Source organism: Ornithorhynchus anatinus, chromosome 3 (genome assembly GCF_004115215.2).
Source record: "Ornithorhynchus anatinus isolate Pmale09 chromosome 3, mOrnAna1.pri.v4, whole genome shotgun sequence".
NCBI lineage: Eukaryota > Metazoa > Chordata > Mammalia > Monotremata > Ornithorhynchidae > Ornithorhynchus > Ornithorhynchus anatinus.
In genome coordinates, this window is record NC_041730.1 from 52,673,836 (window position 1) to 52,700,279 (window position 26,444).

The following is a 26,444-nucleotide window of genomic DNA, read 5'->3' on the forward strand; positions in this document are numbered from 1 at the left end:
GCTACAGTGGAATTACCAGATGCATTCCCTGCCCGTAACAAGTCTGGGGGGAGTGGCAGACATGACTTATAAGTAATTTATACGTACATGTGTGTGTGTATATATATATATATATGTATATATATATAAAGTCAATGGTCAGGAGTTTCTGCTTGATGCAGAAAGCATCGGTTAACTATTGTTACTAAGCAGCGGGGAACTGGGCAAAAAAACAAGGAAGAAAAATTTTCTATCCAAGCCTAGTCCGATATGGTGCAAGGAGAGGCTGGAACCAGGGAAAACAGCGAGGAAGCTGATAGAGTCACTGGGCGGGGCACGACCAGCTCCGGGAACAAAGTGGTACCTAAGCGAATGGTCAAGAAGGGGGAATCTCGGAAAAGTTTGGGAGGAAGAAAAAAATGGGATTTAGCAATAGATTAAGCGTGAGAGTTGAAAGAGGAGTCAAGGATAACGTTAAGGTAGCAGCTGCAGAAACAGGAAGAATGATGGTTCTGTAAACCGTAACGGGAAATACAGGTGGACTTGGGAGGGAAGATAAAGGGCTCATTTTAAACTGAAGGTGCTGGCGGAAAGTTCGTGCGGAGTTTTGGAGGGAAGAAGGTTCTCTTTTAGGGTATCTGTTAAGCGCTTACTACGGGCGAAGCGCTGTTCTAAGAGCTGGGGTAGATACAATGTAATCAGGTTGTCCCACGGGGGGCTCAGGGTCTTAATCTCCATTTTATAGATGAGGTAACTGAGGCACAGAGAGGTTAAGTGACTCGCCCAAGGTCACACAGCAGACAAATGGCAGGGCCAGTATTAGAACCCTTGACCTCCGACGCCCAAGCCTGTGCTCTTCCCACTAAGCCACGCTGCTTCTCGGGAGGATGAGATGTGGAGACGTGAAAATGTGAGCCGGCAAAGGAGGAGAGGGTTTAGGATGAGCAAAATAGACTTGGGGGTCATCTGCAGAGATATGGAAGCTGAAGTGAACAAACTCTCCAAGGGAGTGAGGGTAGAGTAAGAGGAGAAGGGAGCCCGGAAGAGAGCCTTGAGGATACTTACGGTTTTAGAGCAAGAGGCAGAAGAAAACCAGTGAAGGGGACTGAGAAAGAATGGCCAGAGAGATGAGGAGAATCAGATCACCGAGTCAGTAAAATCAAGTTTCGACAGCAGGAAACGGGAGTGATCGACACAAGAAAGAGACGACTCAGAGGTCGAGGAAAATTAGGGTAGAACAGAATCCACTAGATTTGCGTAGACTCTGAGCTTCTCGTGGACTGGCTTCGCATCTACCAGCTCCGTTGATCTCTACTTTCCAAAGCGTTTCGTATAGTGCTCTGCAATCAACGGTTTCTGAGCACTTACCATGTGCAGAGCACTGTACTAGACGCTTGGAAGAGCACAATACAAGGTTGGTAGGCACACTCCCCGGGTCTATCACATATGAAAGGGGAGGAGGTTCCAGGATGTGGGCAAGGGGTCATCACCAAGACGGATGGGATGGCGGTAACAGTGATGGCTTTGGAAGAGCAAAGCGTTCGGGCTGGATTACAGTAGGCAAATCGGGAAAAATAGGGAGGGGATGAGTTGACCGAGTGCTTTAAAGCCAATGGTAAGGAGTTTCTCCGGGGCCGAGGAGGTGGATGGGCAACCCACTGGAGGTTTCTGAGGAGTGGAGAGACATACCTTGAATTTTTTTTTTTTTTTTTAGAAAAGTGATCTGGGCAGTAAATGAAGCAAGGCCCGGAATAGGGAGAGGCAGGAGGATGGGAGATCGGCGAGGAGGCTTGACGCAATAGGCGAGATGGGCAATAGTTGTTTGAATCAGCATAGTAGCAGTTGGTGGTCACTAATCATTAATAGAGTCATTGATTTGGCACGGAGGAGGTCACTGCTGAGCTTGGAGAGTGTGGCCTCCGTGGACTGAAAGAGGTGGAAGCCAGATTGTACCGGGTTAAGTAGGGCGTTGGCAGCAGGTGTATCAACCTGTTTGAGGAGTTCTGAGCCTGTTCCGACCCTTGTCCAGGCTGGAAGAGGCCATCGAGCTTTCACTGCGTCCCTGACTGCTTCCTGCCTGTTTCCCGTGACTCCATGCAACCCCGTTTCTGAAGACCAGACCCTTCCTCCGAAGGCAAGGAAGTGGAAAGCGACTACAACCCACAAACCTTTTTCAACCCTCCCTTTTCCAAGGCTAAGTCCAGAAGTTCCCCCCTCCACAGCTCATCTTGTCTTCCATTCCACCCCGAGGTGAATTCTCCTTTGCCCACTTTCTCTGGGGTGGGAGCCCTGAACCCGGCCAAGTAGGACCTGAATGCACATGTCCCAACAAGGGTGCCCTGGGACCTGTTCTCCAGGGATGGCCCGACTTCCTGCTTACAGATTCATTCCTGTCAGGCTTCGGTCAGACTACGAGCTTAAGCTCACTAATGTTGGGGGCGCTGGCCGGGAGCGACAGGAAGCAGTTGGCTTAAAAAACACCCTATCACTCTCAGCGTTACCAACCCCTTGTTAGGAGAGGAACAAGGCCAAACCATTAGACCAAAATGAGTAAAATTCACACGATCCTTCCCTCCGCCCCTCCCCACTGCCAATAGAAGGGAAGAGGATCAGAAAGCGGCAGGGTATACCTGGGGAGGGATCTCCACGAACTCTCAGTAGTAGGCTGGAACTGTCACTCCATAGTGGCGGGTCGCCCACTCCGTCGGACCCTGTGTGGTTCCGAGTGACTGATGGGACCCCCTCTCTGGGGCTGGGAGAACTAACTATTCTCACAGAGAGCTTAACTTCCAGGGTGATTTAAAAGGTGGCCCCTGCGTGATCTGAAACACAACCCGTGCTGGGGTGATTTGAAAAGTAGCCCATGGAGACAACCAATGTCTCCTTCCCAGTTCCACCAGCTGCTAGAAATTGGGGACCATGCTCACCGCATAACTGTAATCCTCCCGAGTGGGAAGCTTTCATGGGACGGGAGACGGGTGTTTCACCACGTGCGACACTAAGTAAGTATAAGCCTCTTGAAAGGGAACGTCAATTCGCCACGCGGATTGAATCTTACGTGGATCAGCCTGACTCTGGTCGCTCACTCGCGCCGCGCCGATCCTCGAACCCGTCCCCGCGCGACAGGCGACAGTTCGCCACCGACCCCTAGCCCACATCCTGCCTCTGGTCTGGGACTCCCTCCCTCCTCTAAACCGACAATTACTGTCTCCTGTTGCAAAGCCTTATTGAAGGCACATCTCCTCCAAGAGGCCTTTCCAGACGAAGCCCCACTTTTCCTCATCTCCCATCCCTTCTGCATCACCCTGACTGGCTCCCTTTGCTTTTCCCCCATCCCAGCCCCATTTTATTTACTCGTATTAATGTCTGTCTCACCCTCCCCCGCCCCCCCCCCCCCCACTGAAAGCTCACTGTGGCAGGGAATATGCCTGCTTATTGTTGTTCTGTACTCTCCCAAGTGTCGATACAGTGCTCTGCACACGGTAAGTGCTCGATAAAGATGATCGCAAGAAACGGATCAGGTTCTCACATCCAGGTCCCAGGTTGCCATAGGCTCCCGACTAAACGAATGGGAATTGGGAGGACACACGACTGAAGTTTAATCTGTCTTTTGGGTGCGGATGCTCTCAGTGAGGTTCAAATCGATCTACCCCTCCCAGACAGGAGAGAGCCACGGAGGGGCCCCATAACATTCTGCAAAAGAGGAAGAAAAGCATCAACTGACCTCGTCAGACTGCCGGATGGTCTTCAGGGCAATCCACACCGTCCCCACCATGGTGTCCCAGATTAGTCCCTTGTTCCACACCTCCACGCTAAGACCCAGGTCCAGCCGGCTAATCTCACTGGAAGAAACAAAGCACACAAGAGACGCAGTAACATCGAGAAAAACAGACCTCAGTGAGCCACCGGGAGACCAAAACACCACCCAAAGCTCCTTAAGTCTTACAGATTGATTTCTCGGTCCATTATCGATCGACTTATTGAGTTCCTGGGTACAGAATTCTGCAGTAGGGAGAAAATACCAAAAGAGGGGGATCTATTCCCTGCCCTCGAGAAGCTTAAAATTTACCATAGCAGACATCTCAGCTCATCCAAAACAGAAGAGCAGCCCTCACCCTCACCGAGATGCTTTCTGAATACTTCCTGATACACCCTCCGCCGCCCCCACCCCTCCCCTGCCCCGAATCCAATGCACCAACAGGAAGACCCAGTGTGGCCTAGTGGATAGAGCACGGGCCCGGGAGTCAGAAGGACCTTGGGTTCTAACCCCAGCTCCGCCACTCATCTGCTGCGTGACCTTGGACGAGTCACTTAACTTCCCTGTGCCTCAGTTTCCTCATCTGTAAAACGGGGATTGAGATTGCGAGCCCCACATGGGACAGGGACTGGGTCCAACCCGATTTGCTTGTATCCACCCTCGTGCTTAGTACAGTGCTTGCCACAGGGTAAGCGCTTAACAAATACCACAATTTTTTTTCCTGCAATCTTGCATTTATTTCCTCCTGCCTTCAGGACATCTCTACTTGGATGTCCTGCAGACACCATCCACATCTTCAGCTCTGGTGTCTGATACCTGATCTCTCTCTCTCTCCCCTCAACCCTCAGCCCCCACACGCATTTCCTCCTGGCTTCAAGACATCTCTACTTGCATGCCCTCCCATCACCTCAAGCTTAGCCCATCCAAAACAGAACTCTTCATCTTACCATCCAAGCCCTGTCCTTTCCCTCACTTTTCCATCACTCCAGACGGCACCGCCATCTTCTCTGTCTCACGGGCCCATCACCTTGACATTATCCTTGACTCTTCTCTCTCATTCAACCCAGACATTCAATCCATCCCTAAATTCTGTCGGTTCAACCTTCGCAGCATCGCTAAAACCCGCCCTTTCCTCTCCAGCCAAACCGCTACCGTGTCAATACACTCATCCTCTCCCGCGTGGCTTACCGCATCAGCCTCCCTGTTGACCTCCCAGCCTCCTGCCTCTCCCTAATCCAGTCCATACTTCATTCTGCTGCCCGGATTGTTTTTGTACGAAAACGTTCCGGACACGTCTCGCCGCTCCTCGAGAAACTCCAGAGGTTGCCCGTCCACCTCTGCATCAGACGAAAACTCCTTACCTTTGGCTTCAAAGCAATCACCTTGTCATTCATTCATTCATTCATTCAATAGTATTTATTGAGCGCTTACTATGTGCAGAACTAAGCGCTTGAAATGTACAATTCGGCCACAGATAGAGACCATCCCCGTCCATCGACGGGCTCACAGTCTAATCGGGGGAGACAGACAAAAACAATAGCAATAAATAGAATCAAGGGGATGGACACCTCGTTGCTCCTGCTCAGGTGGGCGGGGGCGACCCCTGATAACAACAACAGTGGTATCTGTCAAGCGCTTACTACGTGCCAGGCACTGTACTAAGCGGTGGGGTGGACGCGCAGTTGAACACAGTCCCCGTCCCCCACGTAGGGCTCGCAGTCTTAATCCCCCATTTCCAGATGAGGTAACGGGCACGGAGAATGACGTGACTTGCCCAAGGTCACACGGCAGACAGGCGACAGAGCCGGGATCAGCACCCGGGTCCTTCGGATTCCCGGCCCCGTGCCCTCTCCACTAAGCCACGCTGCTTCTCAACGCTGACCCCTGCCACTAGCCTTCTAACACAATCAAGGACGAACTCAAAGAATCGGGTTAATTCGCTTTTATCCGCAAGCTCTCCCCCGTGGGTTTCCAGTGGCCTGCCGTTCGCTCGGCAAAACGGATCACCCGTGTCGTCGGGGGCCCCGGCAACCTCCGTAGCCTGAAAACTTGCAGCCGAACGCTAAATGTCCCCTCCGAGGGGAGCTCAGTGTGACGTCTCTGAAAACGTAGCTTCAAATTGTACGTCGGGTGCCCGAACACTGTCTGCTCGACGGCCTAAGAGGACGGCAAGCCCTCCGCCTCGGACGCCGCCGGTCTCCCCCGAACGGATGCGCGGCGGCTGCCGGTCGCTACTTACAACATGAAGTCTTGTTCCCAGCAAGGCTGGTCCCCCCGCATGGCGACGGTGGTGCTCTTCACATTCTGTACTTTCAGGGTCACGTAAGTGTTAAATTTATCTGCAGAAAAAGACGCGACGGGAAAAAAAAAGGAAGGGATTTGCCCTCGGCTGCTACGGCTGAAACCCAACCGCATCTTTAAGCCACATTCCCGGGAATACAAGGCTTCCACTGCGACCCCAGCTCCCACGCTCCATTCTTCTTAGAGTATTTACGAACTGCCTGCTGTGCGCAGAGCATTACACCGAGCACCGGGAGAGGATCTAATCATGAGAACGCCGTTTCTCATCTCTCCGGCCTCTGACCTCTTGCTCGGACTCTCCCTTCTGCCTGGAACCCTTCTGGCAGGCCACTGCTCTGCCCGCCTTCAAAGCCCTTCTGCAATCGCACCTCCCCCAGGAGGCCTGCCCCGCTTCCTCCTCCCCGACTTGATAACCCCAAATGCCAATTCGGTATTTCCTTGCGACCCAAGCTCTCGTGTACTCACACCACCTCCCCCAAGGGCATTCCCGTCCCTATCTTTATACTCTTTCACTTCCACCTACCTGTAGTTTATTCATCCACTCGCTCGTATTTACTAAGCGCTTACTATATATAGGCAGAGCACTGCACTAATGCTTGGGAGAGTACAATACCGGCGTGGCTCAGCGGAAAGAGCCCGGGCTTGGGAGTCAGAGGCCGTGGGTTCAAATCCCGGCTCCGCCGCTTACCGGCTGGGTGACTATGGGCGAGTCACTTCACTTCTCTGTGCCTCAGTTACCTCAACTGTAAATCGGGCACGAAGACTGGGAGCCCCACGTGGGACAACCTCATCACCCTGTATCCTCCCAGCGCTTAGAACGGTGCTCTGCACATAGTAAGCGCTTAACAAATGCCATGGTTTGGGAAGCAGCGTGGCTGAGTGGAAAGAACACAGGCTTGGGGGTCAGAGGTTGTGAGTTTGAATCCCGATTCGGCCACTTGTCAGCTGTGTGACTTTGGGCAAATCACTTCACTTCTCTGTGCCTCAGTTATCTCATCTGTGAGCCCCACATGGGACAACCGGATAACTTTGTATCTACTCCAGCGCTTAGAACAGTGCTTGGTACATAGGAAGCGCTTACTAAATATCATCATTTAGAGAAGCAGCACGGCTCGGTGGAAAGAGCGGGGGCTTAGGAGTCGGAGGTCATGGGTTCTAATCCCGGCTCTGCCACTTATCAGCTGTGTGACTTTGGGCGAGTCACTTAACTTCTCTGGGCCTCCGTTACCTCATCTGTAAAATGGGGATTGAGACTGTGAGCCTCACGTGGGACAACCTGATTCCCCTGTATCTACCCCAGAGCTTAGAACAGTGCTCGGCACACAGTAAGCGCTTAACAAATACCACCAATACAACAATGAACAGTGACAATCCCCGCCCGCAGCGAGCTCACAGGCTAGAGTTTATGTTAGTATCTGTCTTCCCTGCAAGACTGTAAGCTTCTTGAAGGCAGAATTAATTCCATCGCCCTCTTCCGATATTCATTCAATTGGACTGATTGAGGGCTTACGGTGTGCAGAGCACTGGACTAAGCGCTTGGAAAGTACAATTCAGCGACAAATAACCTGACCCTCCCTCCCCGGACTCCAACTCTGGAAGCAGGGCGGGTCCGGCAGGTGAGGGATTCATCTCCGCCGGAGTTCGGCGTCATTCGTTCGGATTTATCGAGCGCTTACCGGGTGCAGGACACCGTACTGAGCGCTTGGAAAGTACAATTCCCCAGCAACGGGTGCAAAGGTAACAGAAAAAGCCGACTGAGTGTCGGGGAATGGAACCTGGGAATTTACCGGGAATCACTGGTATTTACTGAGTGTTTACCGGGTGCAGAGCACAGTACTGAGCGTTCACGGAGAACACGGTACAGCAGAGTTGGCAGACGTGTTCCCAGCCCACAGCAAGTTTACAGTCTCGAGGTGGGAGAAAGGGTACGTGTCGCTTGACGGACAGGGAACAGGCCTGGGGCTCCCAGGGAGCTGGGTTTCGATCCCAGCTCCGCCACCTCACTTCTCTGGGCCTCGGAGTCCTCATCTCTAAAATGGGGGTGCCGGGGACTGGGTCCAACCCGATTTACTCGTATCTAACCCCCAGCGCTCTGGGCACACGGAAGCGCTTAGCAAGTAGCATAATTAATATTACTGAACTGCATTAGACTGAGGGCCAGAGTAGCTTGAACTCTCTCGGGGGCAGAAAGCGCCTGCCTTAATACAGCTGCCTTAATGGCTTTCACACCTTCCTGGCTCTCTGAGTCCCAGGCTCCGGCCACGCTGCAGATACGTGAGGACGATCGAGGGACAGTCCAGAGCTCGCTTACCGAGTTACTGACGGGTGAGTGGACGCTGAGTTTCACAAACACCTGGCACTGCGGTAGAGACCATCGTAACAGTGTCTGATTCCTGCTCGTGTACTGGTGCTTAGCACAGGGCTCTACCACCCAGTGAGTGTTCGATAAATATCACTACCATTGCCGCTACGATTTGAGGTCTTGAATTTCTATAGGGCTCATTTTCTAAAGATCTCCCCCTCTGGTTCTTGTTCATCTTTAGCACAGCGTTCCCGACTCACCACAAACAGCCTGGGCTACAGGCCAGGGATATGAGACTCTCACCAGGCCCGAAGCCTAATCCAGAAGGAAGTCCAGAGGATGATTTCTGAAGTCCCAGAGTGTGACTAATCACTCATGCTTTCTCATATTCTTTCTCTTTCTCTCTCACTTCTCCCCATCTTTTTTCCCCTCCCTACCACCCCCATCGCTCTCTCTCTCTCTCCCCCCCGACTCCTCCCATCCCCTCCTCATTTTCCCCCTCCCTGGAGCAAAGAACTACACAGAATTCATCCACCCAGAACAACCCCGCTCTTCCGGGATGGCTGGGGACGGGGAGACCACGAAGCAGAGACTAGCCAGAAAGAGGCTCGAGGGGGAGAAAAAATAACGATAACAATAATGATGACGATGGCATTTGTTGAGCGTTTCCTATGGGCCAAGCACTAAGCGGTGAGGTAGATACAAGGTAATCAGGTGGCCCCACGTGGCACTCACCGTCTTCACCCCCATTTTACAGACGAGGGAACCGAGGCACAGAGAAGTTAAGTGACTTGCCCAGAGTCACACAGCTGCCGGGATTAGAACCCACGACCTCTGACTCCCAAGCCCGGGCTCTCGCCACTAAGCCGCGCTGCTTCTAGCTTACAGCACCAGGCCTTCTGAGGTGGCGTCGCTCGTCCCAGTGGGATCCGGCAGCGGTTCTGAGCCACCTCTGTCGGCAAGCACTCTCCACAAAACAAAGGAAATGAACGGTTTCCGCAGTCTCCGGGAGGTGCGGGTTCGGAGAAAATGGGTGACGTTCATTCGACGGTAAGAGAGCCAAAGCTCCGGGAAAGAGTTTTGCTCCGGGACTGGTCAGGTCAGCGGTGCCTGCCTTTGGAGGACAATACAACTGAAATTTATTAGAATTTCAGTCAAGGGTATTTATTGAGCACTTACTGTGGGTGGAGCACTGTGCAAACTGCTTGGGAGGAGATAATAGAATCAGTAGAATTCCCCGCCCACAGGAAGTTTACGGTCTACAGACGAAGCAAATTACAGATAGGTACATAATGATCATAATAAGGATGACGGTATTTGTTAAGCGCTTACTATTCCAGCACTTAGAACAGTGCTGCACACATAGTAAGCGCTTAACGAATACCATCCTTATTGTTATTATATGCCAAGCACTCTTCTAAGCGCCGCGTGTTGTGGGGGGGAGAGACAACGTAATCAGGCTGTCCCACAGGGGGCTCACGGTCTTCCTCTCCATTTTCCAGATGAGGAAACTGAGGCCCGGAAAAGTGAAGTGACTTGCCCAAAGTCACACAGCTGACAAGTGGCGGAGCCGGGATGGGAACCCATGACCTCTGACTCCCAAGCCCGGGCTCTTTCCACTGAGCCACGCTGCTTCTCTATAAATACACAAGTGCTGTGGGCTGAATATCAAGTGTTTAAAGGACACATGCAGATCCCCACTCCCTTCTGCGTCATCCTGACTTGCTCCCTTTGCTCTTCTCCCTTCCCAGCCCCACAGCACTTATTTTATTTATTTGTATTGCTGTCTACCTCCCCAACTCTAGCCTGTAAGCTCGTCGTGGGCAGGGAATGTCACCGTTTATTGTTGTGTTGTGCTTTCCCAAACGCTCAGTACAGTGCTCTGCACACAGTAAGCGCGCAATAAATACGACCGAATGAATCTAATTGCACCGGGATCCAGGATCCTTCAGGAATTTGCTTGGATGAAGCGTAGCGTAGAGGGGTGTGGAGTGTACAGGTGTAGAGGGGTGTGGAGGGGGGTGGAGGGGAAAGGAATCCTCGACCTCGGTATGCTGCCCTCTGTTTTCTCTCCTCCTCTCTCCATCCCTTCCTCCCTCCTGACACCCCAACAAAGCAGAGCCAGGGTCTTCCCCCGGTCTAGAAACCGTCATCCCATCTTCGTCTGGATGCCCTTTCATTCATCTGACCAACTTCCTCCCATAATGTAAACCCCCAAGGAGCGTCAACAGGAGTTACCTCACGAGAGGCAACTAGACCACAAGGATTCTCACGTAACAAATACCGGCTCGGGGAGGGCACGTGCGGAAGGGCAAAGACCTGTATCTCCGCCCCTCCCCTGAGTGTATCTTTTTCTTCTCCCTTCCCAGCACAACTATTTCTGCAGAAAATCCACAGAACCAGGCCATCAGGAAGTAGCAATTCAAGCCGTGTCAATGGCCCGATTGTCCTTTCGCCCCAAGTTTGGACACACGTTTCAGAGGCTGTTACCGTAGAGTGGCACCGGGCCACATCCCGAGAGACCGAGGGTCACCAGCCTCCTAAATAATCCAGACTGGGTAATACTTTGCACACCTGCAAAGAGCTGAGGGTCCCTGGGGGGAGAGAGTGGAGAAGAGGAAATTCGCTCCACCCTTACACCAGGTACCTCAACACTCACAAGGCTCAATTAGAAGCCACTCTCCTGCTTCTGACTCATCCTAGCAAAAATACATCGTGCCAGGTAAACTTTCAACAGGAACAATGACAGTGAGTGTGTGTGTGTGTTTGGATTTAATAAATACGTTTGATCGCTAAAAGATATTTGGGCAAAACTAATTGATTATTTTTTCAGACTATAATACTTTCAATTCTGGGCAGGAGACAGAAGTAAACAGAAGAAGAGTCTCAGACTTACTCCTCAAGAACCTGAGCCTAGGTCGATCAAGACCGTGAGCTCGCTGCGGGCAGGGAATGTCTGTTTACTGTTAGAGTGTACTCTCCCAAGTGCTTAGTACAGTGTTTTGCACACGGTAAGGGCTCACTAAATATGACTGGCTGAATGAATCAAGGCGATGCCTTTTCTAGTGGAGGATGCCTACCGCTTCCCAAAGATCAGCTACTTCCAGGCGGATAGTTTCCACCAATATCTCCTCCTGAATTCAGACTTCCCTAAATAGCAGGCTCCCCATCTCCACTGAAATTTAGAATGCCCGGAAAAAGGTTGGGAACCAAGAGAAGGTAATAATAATAATAATAATAATGTTGGTATTTGTTAAGCGCTTACTATGTGCCGAGCACTGTTCTAAGCGCTGGGGTAGACATAGGGGAATCAGGTCGTCCCATGTGGGGCTCACAGTCTTAATCCCCATTTTACAGATGAGGGAACCGAGGCACAGAGAAGTTAAGTGACTTGCCCACGGTCACACAGCCGACAAGTGGCAGAGCTGGGATTCGAACTCATGAGCCCTGACTCCAAAGCCCGTGCTCCTTCCACTGAGCCACGAAGGTCCGGATCCACACCTCTCTCTTTTCTTTCTGTGTACGATGTGTGCTTTGGACTACTCTAGGCCTAACCACATTCCTGAAAGTTCCGATAAAAAGGCTTCCAGAAAAAGCAAAGAAATCCCAGCCGACTCCAGGGCTGGTCTGGGGAAATCTCTGAGTCGCTGCGCGATGGGCAGCAGGTAAGGCGGTACCACCACCTGGGAGACACCTTATGAACCTGAATGAAAGGCTAGAGACCTTGATTCACAATATCCTTTGGTACTGCGGGCCCGGGGAAAGCGGGAGGAGAAGCGAGGGGCTGGGGGAAGACAGGACAGGCTGCGATAGGGTTACGGAACAGACCCAGAGGGCTCTGCGTGGCGGGTGGGGGAGGCGGGTGTCAGTCAAATTAACCCCCTCGATCCGGCTATTCCCTTCCAGGCTGGGTTCAGACCGGTCCCGGGGATTCCAGACCCATCTAGTGTGCAAATTAAGCGACCCCTGATGCTCCTGCCGAGGGTTACTTGGTCATCCACTGGAGAGATAGAGCGATGGAAGGGAAGGAGAAAGGAGACCTTACCTGGTGATCCCTGGAACCTGGCTCTTTTAACTGCAAAGAGAAGAGGAGAGACGCCGTGAGTGATCGGCCCTGGCCGCATTCATTACGTTAAGATCTGGGAGTCAGAAAGACCCGAGTTCAAATCCCAGGTCTGCCGCACGTCCGTTGGGTGACCTGGGGCGAGTCACTTTGCCGCTCTAGGCCTCAGTGACCTCGTCTGTAAAATGGGGATTTAAGACTTTGAGCCCCACGTGAGACAGGGACCGTGTCCGTCCTGATTAACCTGTTACCTACCCCGGTGCTTAGTAACACAGTAGGCGCTTAACAAGTACCGTTATTATTATTATTATTATTATAACTATTCCTCATGGTGGGGGGACTCCACTCTCCCCACCCTCCCTCCCCATAGGCACTGTGACCTTTGCCAGAACCTCTGAGCCAGTCGGTCACCGAACCTAGGTCAGATGAGCGGTGGGCCGAGCCCCGAGAGAGGGGCAAGGGAGGCCAGGGGCCGGAAGGGGACAGTGGGTTCCCCGAAGTGGTGGGGTGCCAGGAAGGGGTAGGAGGCTAGGACCAGCACCTACCACTGCCATTTGCCATGTGGAGGAGAATTCCTGGATTCCAGTCCCCTATTCCATAAAGTCTGGCAGACAGGAAAACGGGCCGCAACTTGAAGGGAGGGAGAGATACAGAGGGAGGAGTCACGGTAGAGGCTGGGGAGAATAGACGGAGAGAATAATAACGGTGACATCCGTTCAGTGGTCACTACGTGCCAGACGCTGTACTAAGCGCTGGGGTGGATACAGGTCCTGTCCAGCACGGGGCTCACCGTCTCAATCCCCTTCAGATGAGGTCACCGAGGCCCAGAGAAACAACGCGACTTGCCCAAGGTCACACAGCCGACGCGTGGAGGGACCGGGATTAGAACCCACGACCTCCGACTGCCAAGCCCGGGCTCTTTCCACTAAGCCACGCCGCACGGCGCCTGTCCATCTCATTCGACTCGGTTGCTTCCCCCGTCGATATTTTATCTTACCGCCCAACTCCGCCGTTATGAACCGTAAGCTCTCTCAGGGCAAGGGATCGCGTCTACCGGCCATCCCGCATTTTCCCAAACGCTTAGTTCGGGGCTCTGAGAAGGTATCGGTGCTCGGTGAGTACGGCGGATTGATCCTGAATCTAATGGGAAGGAGAGGTCAATCCATCAACGGCACGGAGAACGCTGCCAAACAAATACCATCATCATTATCATTATTATTATTATTATTATTATTAATTGAGCACTTACCGCGTGCACAGCACCACACTAAAGGAGAATAGAAACAAAGGACGGAAAAGCTTTTACTCCTTCAACATCCTTTCTCGGGTCCTTGCCCGGTGGCTTCCCCGCCCAAGGTGGGATGGGGGAGGGGGCTATTTCACCAAGTGGTTCGGGGGATTTCATTCATTCAAATCGTATTTATTGAGCGTTTACTATGTGCACGGCGCTGTACTAAGCGCTCGGAATGTACAATTTGGCAACAGATGGAGACAATCCCTGCCCAACGCCGGGTAGGGCTCACTGAGGGCAGAGAACCTGTCCACCTGCTCGCTCAGTGGAAAGAGCCCGGGTCTGGCAGTCAGAGGTCGTGGGTTCTAATCCCGGCTCCGCCACTTCTCAGCCGTGTGACTTCGGGCAAGTGGCTTCACTGTGCCTCAGTGACCTCATCTGGAAAATGGGGGGTGAAGACAGGGAGCCCCACGTGGGGCAACCCGATTGCCTTCTATCCCCCCGGCGCTTAGAAGAGTGCTCGGCAGACAGTAAGAGCTTAACAAATACCATCCCGATTATTATTATTACCAACGCCGTTCCACTGTACTCTCCCAAGGGCTTACTACAGTGCTCTGCGCATAGAAGTGCTCAATACACGCCATCCATGACGAGGGGTTTCCCGAGGGAGTTCACAAGCCAGATGCTCCCGACAGCCGCTTCATTTTCCTTTCCTCTCTTAATCCGATCCAACTCCCCCGGCATTCCTGAGGCCTTAAACCCTCGGACAAGAGAAGCAGCGTGGCCCAGTGGAGAGAGCCCGGGCCCGGGAGTCAGAAGGACCTGGGTTCTAATCCCGGCTCCGCCGCTTGTCCGTGTGTGGCCTCGGGCACGGCACCTCCCCGCGTCAGTCAAACGGACCGTGAGCCCCGTGGGGGGCAGAGATGGCGTCCGACCCCGTATCGTTTGCTTGAATCTATTCCCAGCGCCGAGTACAGTCCCTGGCACTTAGTGAGCGCTTAACAAACACCACCACCGTCACGAGTACCCGCTCTGAGCGCTCACTATGCTGCATTTCTAGGAACCGACTCTCAGCCGATGGGTGTCTCCGGAAGTAGCTCCCGGGAAAGGAAAACGAGGAAGGGCTACTGAAGGAGTAGCTGCCTTAGGTCGGCACAGATGCACCCGGCCGATTAAAAGGTTACGAGAGGAGTAAGGCCCAAGACGGATATCCCCGGTACCGTCTGTAGGGTCATTTCCCCGAACGAGGACCGACCAGAAACACTCAGGCCCCCGAGAGCTGAGTCTCCGGCACTGGACATCAGAAGGAAAACCGCTATCCCTCTGCCGGAATCTAAACGTTCATCCGTCCGTTCATTCGATCGTATCGACTGAGCGCTTGCCGGGTGCAGAGCACTGTACGGTTGTACTGGAATGTACAATTCGGCGACAGAGAGAGACGATCCCTGCCCCGCGACGGGCTCACAGTCTGAAAGGGGGAGGCAGACGGCAAAACAAGGCGCGGAGTCGGGCATCAACACCAGCCGGACAGATAAACAGAATCAAAGATATAGACACATCGATAATAAAATAAGAGTTATAAATAATATATACACAAATATCCACCATTGCTGTGGGGAGGGGAAGGGGGTAGAGCAGAGGGAGGGAGGGAGGGGAATGGGGAGGGGAGGAGGAGCGGAGGGGAAGGGAGGACTCAGTCTGGGAATGTTGAGTGTGCTATTCTTGAAACCCATGAATATGAGAGTAATAGGGTTACTATGATGAATACCGGGGCTACTGGGGGTTTTCTGGTTTTCTTTTTTGATGGTATTGAAGCACTTACTATGTGCCGGGCACTGTACTAAACGCCGGGGTGGAGACATACTGATCAGGTTGGACACTGTCCCACCTAAGGCTCACAGTCTTAGTCCCCATTTTACAGACGAGGTAACGGAGGCACACGGAAGTTAAGTGACTGGCCCGAGGTCGCACAGCAGACAAGCGGTGGAGCCGGGATTAGAACCCAGGTCCTCCGACCCCCAAGCCCGGGCTCCGGCCATTACGCCACGCTGCTTCCCGATTCGACGTCACGAGTGGGAAAAATGGGCAAAAAGCCATGACAGAGAGGGACAACTACTGGTTCCTGAAGGAGCGCGGCCTCGCGGATAGAGCACGGGCCTGGCAGCCAGAAGGATCTGGGCTCTTATCCCGGCTCCGCCTCGCTTCTCCGTGCCCCGGTGACCTCATCTGTAAAATGGGGATTAAGAATGTGAGCTCCCTGTGAGACAGGGACTGTGTCCAGGATGATTTGCTCGTTTCCACCCCCGCGCTGAGAGCAGTGCCTGGCACACAGTCAGCGCTTAATGAATATCATGAGGACGATTAATCTTGTTCTGATCGGTCTTCGAGAGGAACCATTCGGCAGCACCGGATTAAAAGGAAAGTTTGCTCACGCTAATAATGAAACGAATTCACCCTGACCGTCTCCACCGTCCCGCCCAAGCATGATTAACTACGATCGACTCAGATCGAAAAAATCTCTGCCACCAAAAAAGCAGACGTGCTCATTAAGCCCGCACTGTGGAGGTTTCATTTCTGTTTATCCTCGGATAAGAGGTGTAAAAATACTTTTCAGTGGCAGAACCAATCTCTGCGGAAATGCTTTGTCTCTCTCTAGGTGTGATTAGGCTCAGGGTCGACACTCGTCCTTCAATATATCCCGCCAGAGTCAACGGAAAATTCATTTTTATTCCGGAACTGATAAAACGACCGGCTCCGACGCTTAATAAATAATCAAGGGAAAGTAAAAAAAAAAAAGAAAGAAAAAGAAAAAAGAAAAAGTCAACACCGACGTTACGTAATTATCGGCAGAGACATTCACTTTGCCCAACTTCCACCGAGGAATCCGGAGGCCCGAACTGCCTAGGATTTTTCCGAGGTCTCTTATCTGTGCCCCCCCCCCCAAGGCTGCAAAATACACGAGAATACAGAGGAAAAGCTTCAAGCCGAGATTTTCTTGAGGAAATCAAGATGGTTCTTGCTGTGGGGACAATGTGAAAAACAGATGCCCTTGGAGTCAGGCTACTAAGAGTCACAATAAACTGATATTTGGTAAGCGCTTACCGCGGTAGAGAGAATACCGTCGACTCGTCTACAGTTCCTGCCTCTCGTGGGGGTCACGGTCTAAGGGGGAGGGAGAACCGATTTTACAAGTGAGGAAACTGAGGCCTGGTGGAGTTGAGTGACTTACCCCAGGTCACCCGGCCGGCCCGTGGCGGGATTAAAACCCGAGCCTTCGGATTCTCGGTCCCGTGTTCCTTCCCCTGAGCCTTACTGTTCCCCGGGGCAGCTAGACAGTCCTGAATGCAACCCCGCCCCAAGGGTCTTCAATCAATCACTGGTATTTATTGAGGATTTACTGGATGCCGAGCACTGTACTAAGCCTCCTGAGCTAACAGACACTTGGAACAAGGCACCGCGCGCGCACACACACACAGAGTAAATCTAGGCATCGGGTTCGTTAAGCAAGACAATTAGCATTTTGCTCATTTCCCAAATTCCGGGCCAGCGGAAAGAAGAGAAGGGGGAGAATCAAACCACCAGAGGTGCTTCTCGAGTGCTCACTGGATGCCGAGCACTGTACTGGGCGGCTACGAGAGTATAACCAAAGAAGAACCCGGAGTTGAGAATCTACTGGGAAAGCCAGGAGAGAATGAAAGACGTCACCCAAGTCCAGCCCCCCGCCTGCAGACGGGAGAAGGCTTAACCCGCCCGGGACAGGAGGATGTCTTCTGTTCTTCTAAAAATCTCGAGGGCTGAAGCATCTGCAACCCTCCCTAAGAAGTCGCCTCGTCCAACGGTTAAGTCACTTGCCCTAAAACAGTCGGTTCTCCTCCCACGCACGTTTCTGTGCGGGTGATGTGGGTAGAGCAGGACTGAAGGATTAGGAAATGTTGTTGCCACAGTGCCTACCTGGATAAAAGGAGATCCACAGAGCGACCGAGTAGGTGTAATTACGGTACTTACTGAGCGCTTCTGGGTGCAGGGCACTGTACTGTGGGCTTGGGAGAGTACAACAGATGATAATCATGGTTCTTGTTAAGCGCTTACTATGCGCCAAGGACCGTTCCGAGCGCTGGGGCGGATGCAAGATCATCAGGTTGGACGCGGTCCCGGTCCCTAGTAGGGCTCACGCTCTTAACCCCCCTTTTCCAGATGAGGCAACCGAGGCCCAGAGAAGCAAAGTGACCTGCCCAAGGTCACACAGCAGACCCATGACCTTCTGACTCCCGGGCCCGTGCTCTACCCACTAAGCCAGGCATGTTGCAAGTTGATGCCTTGAAAATTGGTTCCGGGACCTTCCCCAAGTACTGGCCAGTGTGCGATGACCAGGACGTGTCCTCTGCTCCTGTTTCAAGTGGGAAAATATAATGATGATGATGATGATGATGATGGTATTTAAGCGCTTACTATGTGCCAAGCACTGTTCTAAACGCTGGGGAGGATATAAGGTGATCAGGTTGTCCCACGTGGGGCTCACGGTCTTAATCCCCATTTTCCAGATGGGGTAACTGAGGCCCAGAGAAGTGAAGTGACTAGCCAAGAGTCACACAGCTGACAAGTGGCTGAGCTGGGATTCGAACCCATGACCTCTGACTCCCCAGCCCGGGCTCTTTCCACTGAGCCACGCTGCTGGACTGTAAGCTCGTCTCTAGAGTGGAAGCTCGCTGGGGGCAGGGGAGGAGTCGACGATTTATACTGTACTCTCCCAAGTCCCCTCTCAGGGTGGCAACCGGAAGCGTTTCCAGTCCTCTACCAGTCCCGGCTGAGGGAGGGAGGGTCGAGCAGAGGCCTGCCCATTCCTAGTTTGGCCAGTGGCTAGCGAGTGGAAGGCAATCTGCTCCAAGTCAAAGCTCGCCCGTGCCGGGCAGCAGCGGCACGGGAGGGGGCGAGGGCGGAGACTCGCGCTTACCGCGTGGAAGGAGGCGATGGGAAACCGCTTCTGGATTTTTACCGAGAAAACTCTCCGGATCCACTACCGGAACGATGGCCGAAGGAGAGCGGGGCGTTCCGGGAGAGACACGTCCGCGGTGTCGCTACGGGTCGGAAACGACTCGACGGCCTGAGACACGACTCTCCCCAAGCGTCTGGTGCAATGCTTTGCACCCAGTGAGCGCTCGATAAATACTACTGAATGAACGAATACTAGGCGATCTCCCCGGGGGAGGCCGGGAACGCAGGCAGTTCCAGAGCGCCGGGGCACGGCTCACGGTTACCCCGCTCTGCCGGAGGGGACACGCTGCGCGAGAAGGATGACGGCGGGTTGCCCGACAGCTGCTCGGCGGCGAGGTAGGGCGGGGGAAACCAAAAACATGGGTAAATGAAATGACCGCCTAAGGGACAGAGCGAACGAAGCACAAGCGTCAAAAAGCCATTCCCTCCCGGGCCAACTGTCCGCTGCTGTCGTCTGCCATCCCGATGCCATCCGCATCACTCGGGGTGGCTCTTCCAGTTTGCGTCAACCTCTCGTTCCCTCCCGCTCGGCCCGAGTCTTTCCGAACGGACGGGTCTTGACGCTTCCGCTCCGTCCTCCCACGAGACCCGCTCTCCGCATTAAATTATAAGCTCCCCGTTACTATTAGTCTTATGGTACCCGTTCAGAGGGCTTACTACGCGTCAAGGAGCGTTATACGCCCCGGGGTAGATTCAAGTTCATCGGGTCCGGCTCAGAGTCCGAGGAGGCGGAAGACCAGGAAGCGGAGGACAGGCACACGTCTCTCTACTTCCGCTGCGGATTTCCCAGCCCCTAATCTGGCGGTCTGCGAACCGCGGAGGTGCACGATAAATACCAATGATATGAGCGTGTCACCTCCTTGACCGTCTCGGCCAAGCTTCTCTGCTCCAGAGGACCACGAGATCTGAACTTCAGACTTTTAGCCTGTGAGCCCGTTGTCGGGCAGGGATCGTCTCTCTCCGCTGCCGAACTGTACATTCCAAGCGCTCAGTACAGTGCTCTGCACATGGTAAGCGCTCAATCGATACGACTGAATGAAGGAATGAACGAACTGTCAGGGCGCAACTCCTGAAAGTGCTGCAGAATCTCTTCATTTCTCCCCACGGGGGACGGGGCGATGTTTAACTCCCGCCCGCATCCTTTTTCCCCACGGCTCTGCATGCGGTGGTGTGGCCCAGTGGATAGAGCACGGGCCTGGGAGTCAAAAGGCCCCGGGTTCTCGGCCCGGCTCCGCCGCCTGCCTGCCGCGTGACCTCGGGCATGTCGTTTCTCTGTGCCTCAGTTACCTCGTCTGTAAAATGGGGATTAAAATCGTGAGCCTCACGTGGGACAACCTGACTGTCCTGTATCTACCCCCTTGCTTAGAACGGTGCATGGCACATCTTAAGTGCTTAACAAATACCATCATTATTATTATTATTACCATTCCCCTGGGCCTCAGTCACCTCATCTGTAAAAGGGGGGTGAAGACTGTGAGCCTCATGCATGTCCGGTATAGTGCCCGGCACCCAGTGAGCTCTTAAATACCACAATCATTAGCTGTATCATCGCTATTTCCCGCAGCAACCGTTTCAGAAATGACCCCTCAAGTCAGTCTCTGAAAAGCACGGTATCCCGACGGCGGGAAACCTCTCTTTCAACGTGGGCTCGACCTGAATGCCTGAGGAGCAAACACGGCGGCTGAATGCCGATCGCCAAGCAGCCTGTCACCAACCCCTGACAACAGACTAATCCACCCGGTGCGGCAAGGGAGTCGGTGGCTACTCAAACTCAACCGCCTGCCAGTTTTAGCGAGGTGCGGAGTTCAACGGAGACCTCTGACCCGTGAGAGTCAAGCTACGAAGTCGACCTCCAACGATACGGACGCAAATACTCAACAGGCAAACATTAAGCTCGCTGTGGGCGGGGAGCACGTCTAATTCCGCTGTATTGTACTCTCCAGAGCGCTTAGTAGAGTGCCCCGCACAGAGTAAGCGCCCAATAGATACCGCCGATGGATCGACGGATGAACTTTACACAAAAATGGTAAGCTGTGGTGGATGCCGAGCCCTGAACGATCGCCGATCCCTAGAGGGGAATGTGGAGGAAAATCCCGGTGGGAAATGGTACAAAACTCAAGAGATACTACGGTTTATAAAGAGCCAAGATTTAGGATTACAGCTCGTCGGCATGATCCGAGCCAGTCGACAATCTCCCTCTGCGATATAGTAATAATAACGGCATTCGATGAGCACTTACCATGTGCCAGGCACTGTACTAAGCGCTGGGGTGGGTACAAGCAAATGAGGTTGGACCCAATCCCTGTCCCACATGGGGCTCACAGTCTCGGTCCCCATTTTACAGATGAGGTAACTGAGGCACCGCGGAGGGAAGTGACTTGCCCAGGGTCACACGGCAGAATAACGTGCACACCCTGGGAACGCGTGACCTTACCCCGGCAGCTGAGGGACTCTCTGCCTGCCCCCAGCGTGCCCTGTATGCGCCCAGCCAGGTAGACCGATAACAACGATCGTATTTGTTAAGCGCTTACTATGTGCCAAGCACTGTTCTAAGAGCTGGGGCAGATACAAGGTGATCAGGTTGTCCCACGTGCGGCTCACAGTCTTCAACCCCATTTTACAGATGAGGTAAATGAGGCTCAGAGGAGTTAAGTGGCTCGCCCGAGGTCACGCCGCAGACAAGGGACGGAGCCGGGATGAGAACCCGCGTCCCCTGACTCCCGAGCCCGGGCTCTTTCCACTAAGTCATGCCGCTTCTCATCATCCTCATCGTCAGCAACGGGATTTATTGAGCCCTTACTCTGTGTGAAGCGCTTGGGAGAGTACACTGCAACAGAGTCGGGAGACGGGTTCCCTGCCCACGAGCTTCGCCTCGGGAGCCCAACGAAATGTCCGGCGTTTGCGGACTGGCCTCTTGGAGATGTGATTTCGATAATGTTTTGAAGGTGGGGAGGGTGGTGGTCGACTGGACCAGAAAGGGGAGAAGTTCCAAGCCAGAGAGTGGAAATGATAACAGTTACAATCATAAATCATAATTATGGTAGGTGTTAGGCACTCACTATGTGCCAGGCATTGTTCTAAGCACGGGGTAGATGCACGAAAAGTGTTTTGGGCACGATTCCCTGCCCCACGTGGGGTCTCACACTCTCGATCCCCATTTTACAGAGCAGGGAACTGAGGCTCAGAGAAGTGAAGCGACTTGCCCAAGGCCACACAGCAGACAGGTGGCAAAGCCGGGACTAGAACCCATGACCTTCTGACTCCCAGTACTCTAACCACCAGGCCACGCTGGGAGAAACAGATATAGACAAGAACGAGATTAAGATCCGGCGGACAGGTGGGCAGAAGAGGAACCAAGTGTGCGGGCTGAGATGTAGTAGGAAACCGGAGAGCGGAAGGTATCTCTGGCGGAGGCGGACGGACAACCACCGGAGGTTCTTGAGGAGCGGGGAGACGCAGACTGAAGTATTTTTAGGAAAACGAGCCGGCCGGGCAGCGGAATGAATTAAGGACCGGAGAGGGGGGAAGAGAGGAGGCGGGGAGATCAGCAAGGAGGCTGAGGCGGTAATCCAGGCTGGAACAGGACGACCGCTTGAATCGCCACAGTAGCAGCTGGAGGAGAAAGAGTGGATTTTAGCGGAGTCGTAACGGCAGAGGTGCCAGGATCCGGTGACGGACTGACGCCGCCGATGGAATGAGAGAGATGAGTCGAGGGTAACGCCAAGGTTACGGACCTGTGGGACAGGATGGCGGGTCCCGTCTACGGTGATGGGAGAGAAGGTGGCGGGCAGGGCTCGAGTGGGGAGAAGAGGCGTTCTGCTTCGGACGGGTTTAAAGCCCGCGGTGTTGGCAGGCGTCCAGATAGAGATGTCCGGAAAGCACGGGGAACCGCGAAACTGCAATGAATACGATCGAACGAATGACAGAGGTCACGGCTGGAGAGGCGGTAGGGTTAACTGGGGAGTCACCCAATCGGTAGTTGAAGCCGCGGGAGCGAATGAGCTCTCCGAGGGAGCGGGTGGAGATGAAGACTAGACGGGGCCCCAGCACCGGACCTCGAGGGACCCCCAGAGTTAGAGGAGGGGGGAGGCCGAGGAGGAGCCTAAAAGGGAGACTGAGAAGGGGCAGTCGGAGAGCCGGGAGGAGGAGGAGGAGAGGACAGTGGCGGTGAAGCTGAGGTCGGATACCGTTTTCCGGGGGCAGGGGGAGGTCCACGGTTTCCGAGGCAGCTGGGCGGTCACGGAGGATTAGGTTGGAGTAGAGGTCGTTGGCTTTGGCCAGCGGGTCACCGGTGACGGAGAGGAAAGTTTCCACCGAGTCCCTTTCGCTCGGGCCCGTGGACCGGCAGGGTAGGCGAGGTGAGTCGCGCTGCTGCCGGGGTCGCCCGGGGGAGGCCAGCGGAAGCCGGGCCGCGGGCCGGACCCTTCCCTCCCGGGCTGGTGGTCGCGGCCCGGCCGGGGGGGCCGGGGAGGGGCAGCGTGGTCTAATGGATGGACGCGGGCGCTGATCCCGGATCCCCTCTCCAGAGCCATCTTGTGACGGTTTCAACTACCGCCTCTGTGCGGCTGATTCCCGGGTCTCTCCCTCTCGGCAGTCTGGCACCCGCTCCTGGCCTTCACGACATCGCTACCTGGGACGTCCTGCCGTCACCTCAGACTTAACGTGTCCAGAAACGGAACTCCTCCCACCCAAACCCCGTCCTCCTCCCGACTCTCCCATCACCGCAGACGGCACCACCGTCCTTCCCGACCCACCAACCCGTAACCTTGGCGTCATCCTCGACTCCTCTCTCTCATCCGAACCACGCGTTCGATCCATCGCTACATCCTGTCGGGTCCAGCGTCACAACGTCGCCCAAATCCGCCCTTTCTTCTCCATCCAAACTGCCGCCACGTTAATCCAATCGCTTACTCTCTCCTGCCTCGATCACTGTAGCGGACTCCTCGCTGACCTCCCAGCCTCCCGTCTCTCCTCACTCCAGTCCACACCTCACTCTGCCGTCCAGATCATTCTCCCAGAAAACCGTTCAGGACACGTTCCCCCGCTCCAGTGGCTGCCCAGTCACCTCCGCATCCAACAGAAGCTCCTCACCATTGGCTTTAAAGCTGTCAATCCCCTTGCCCCTTCCTTCCTCACCTCGCTAAATCTCCTACCACCACCCAGTCCACACACTTCATACCTCTAATGCCAACCTTCTCACTGTGCCCCCATCTCGGCTGTCTCGCCACCCTCCCTCTGGCCTGAAACCTCCCTCCTCATATCCAAAAGACGACTACTCCCCCCCGGGATCCTTCGGAGCTTTCCTGAAAGCCCATCTCCTCCAAGAAGCCTTCCCTAAGCCCCTCCCCTCCTCTTCTCCCATTCCCTTCTGCGTCACCCTGACTTGCTCCCTTTATTCATCCTCCCTCCCAGCAGTGCAGCGCCGTGAAGCTAGCTGGAATTTATTTTGAATTTATATTAATGTCGGCCTTCCCCTCTAGGCTGTAAGTTCGCTGTGTGCGGGGAATGTGTGTTTATCGTTATACTGTGATAATAATAATAATAATAATAATAATAATGGCATCTGTTAGGCGCTTGCTACGTGCCAAGCACTGGTCTAAGCACTGGGCAGATGCGAGGTAATCGGGCTGTCCCACGTAGGGCTCACAATCTCGATCCCCATTTTACATATGAGGTAACTGAGGCACAGAGTAGTTAAGTGGCTCACCCGAGGTCACAAAGCAGACAGGTGGCGGAGCCGGGATGAGAACGCACATCCTCTGACTCCTAAACCCGGGCTCCTTCCACTAGGCCATGCTGTTTCTCTCAAAATTGGTATTTGTTAAGAAGCACTTACTATGTGCCGAGCACTGTACTAAGCTCTGGGGAGCAAGTTAATCACATTGGACACAGTCCCTGTCCCACACGGTACTGAATCCCCATTTTACAGATGAGAGAACTGAGGCACGGGGAAGCGAAGTGACTTACCCAAGGTCACACAGCAGACAGTGGGCAGGGCAGGGATTAGAACCCAGGTGCTTCTGAGCCCCAGGCCTGTGCTCTATTCACTAGGCCACGCTGCTTCCTTATTTTACGGTGCCCTACACCCAGTAAGCACCCAATGTATACGACTGACTGACTTGTGGGCTGGGTGACCTTGGACAAGTCACTTCACTTCTCTGTGCCTCAGTTTCCTCATCTGTAAAAATGGGGATTCGGTACCTGTTCTCCCTCCTTCGCTGACTGTGGGCCCCGTATGGGACAGGGACGGTGCCCAACCCGATGAACGTATCTGTCGCAGAGCTTACAGCGGTGTTTGGCACATCGTAAGCACTTAAATACCGTAAGAACAAAAACAGAGCGCAGGGGGCAGAAGCCAGATTGGAGGGGATCAAGGAGAGGATCGGAGGAGAGGAAGTGAAGGCAGCAGATGAACACGACTTGCTTGAGGAGTTTGGAGAGGAATGGAAATGAAGTGAGGCCCCAAAAAGTCAAGTGAATTGACCAAGGTCAAAGTGCAAAGCAGGCGAGCGGCGAAGCCAGGGCCTGAACCTGTGTCCAACGTGATTAGCTTGGATCTACCCCGGCGCTTAGAACAGTGCTTAGACACAGATTAAGTGCTTAAATCCCATCGTTATTATTATTAACTTCATCCTATGCTCTATCTACGAGGCTTCGCTGTACCTCCCCCCCGTCAGCGAGAGAGCACAGGTGAACCGTCCCTCTCGCCGTAGCCGGGTTCCATCCGGGGCCTGGTCCGTTTCCCCCCACCCCTGCATCGGCGGGGATACTCAGGCTGGAGGTGACGAGGTACACCGAGGGCTCCTCCCTGAACACTCTTAGGACAAGAAGATCCAAAAACCAAGAGGCCCAGAAGCTTCACCCTTTCTCCCCAGGACCCGCCTCATCACGTCCAGGCTTCCCACACGACGCATCCCCTCTTCCCGCACCACCAGGAGGAAACCTTTCGCTTTCTGGTCGGCTTACGGATAAGCTTGGCGCCGAGGACACGGGTTTTCCAACAGTCAATTTTCAGGAAACACCTTGACCCCCTTGGCTAGCTTTCCTCACCGTCGTCTGCCTGTAGTGACTCCAAATAAATGACGCTCGACAACAGGGCCGAAAAAATTGGTTGTTAAGCGAGCGGCTCGATTTTCATGCTCCCAAACCTTCTCATTCTTCCCCTCGATAGCGGGCAGTTCTGAATTCCCTTCAGCCACCTCCCTGTTCGCTAGTCCGCCATCCTCGAAAACGGCGAGTCGAACCCCGCTGTGCTTTCTCTGGCACTTTTCCTAGGCTTCAAGGGAAATGAGTAGAATGACCTCCCCAGGCCCCCCGGCTTGTCCTTGGCAGGAATTTGGAGGCCTCACAGTCTGCAGGGAGAGGAGAGAGGATGGGGCAAAGGAAACAGGGAGGGGAGCAGGGAAAGAGGAGAGGAAGGAGAGAAGGGCAGGGGGGAAAAGGAAAGGGGAGGGGGGAACTAAGAGAAAGACAGGTAGGAGAGGGAGCGCAACTGCGGTGGGAGGGCGAAGGAAAGAAGCGGAAGGTCTCTCTTTCGCCTCCCCTTCGTTACCGCCACCCACCATCCTCTGCCAGCAACCGCTGGACGGGGCGGAGGACGGTTACGGAGGTGGGAGCGGCAGCGGGGGTACAATGAGAGGTCCTGGTGGGCAGCCCTGGCCACCCCAAGGCTGACCGTTCCAGGCCAGGGATAGGAGTTTCCGGCCCAGCCGGCGGTTGCGTCTCTTCCCGAGCCCGGAAATCTCCATCCCCGGGCCGGAAGGCACGGTTCGGCTGCAACGGGGATGGCTAAGGGGTTCGGCCCCCCCCCAAATCCAGG

At 54.0% G+C, this 26,444-nt stretch overlaps 1 protein-coding gene across 6 annotated transcripts in view; it reads right to left on the bottom strand.

Annotated features, from left to right (window-relative positions):
- Positions 1-26,444, bottom strand: part of UNC13B (unc-13 homolog B) — a 203,398-nt gene that overhangs the window by 147,106 nt on the left and 29,848 nt on the right. For all 6 annotated transcript variants that reach the window (XM_029060735.2, XM_029060733.2, XM_029060732.2 and 3 more), the window contains exons 2-4: positions 12,385-12,414; positions 5,976-6,075; positions 3,704-3,821 (exon numbers count right to left, since the gene is read on the bottom strand). In XM_029060735.2, coding sequence (XP_028916568.1) covers positions 3,704-3,821; positions 5,976-6,075; positions 12,385-12,414 — 248 coding nt within the window. The remainder of the gene's footprint in view (positions 1-3,703; positions 3,822-5,975; positions 6,076-12,384; positions 12,415-26,444) is intronic.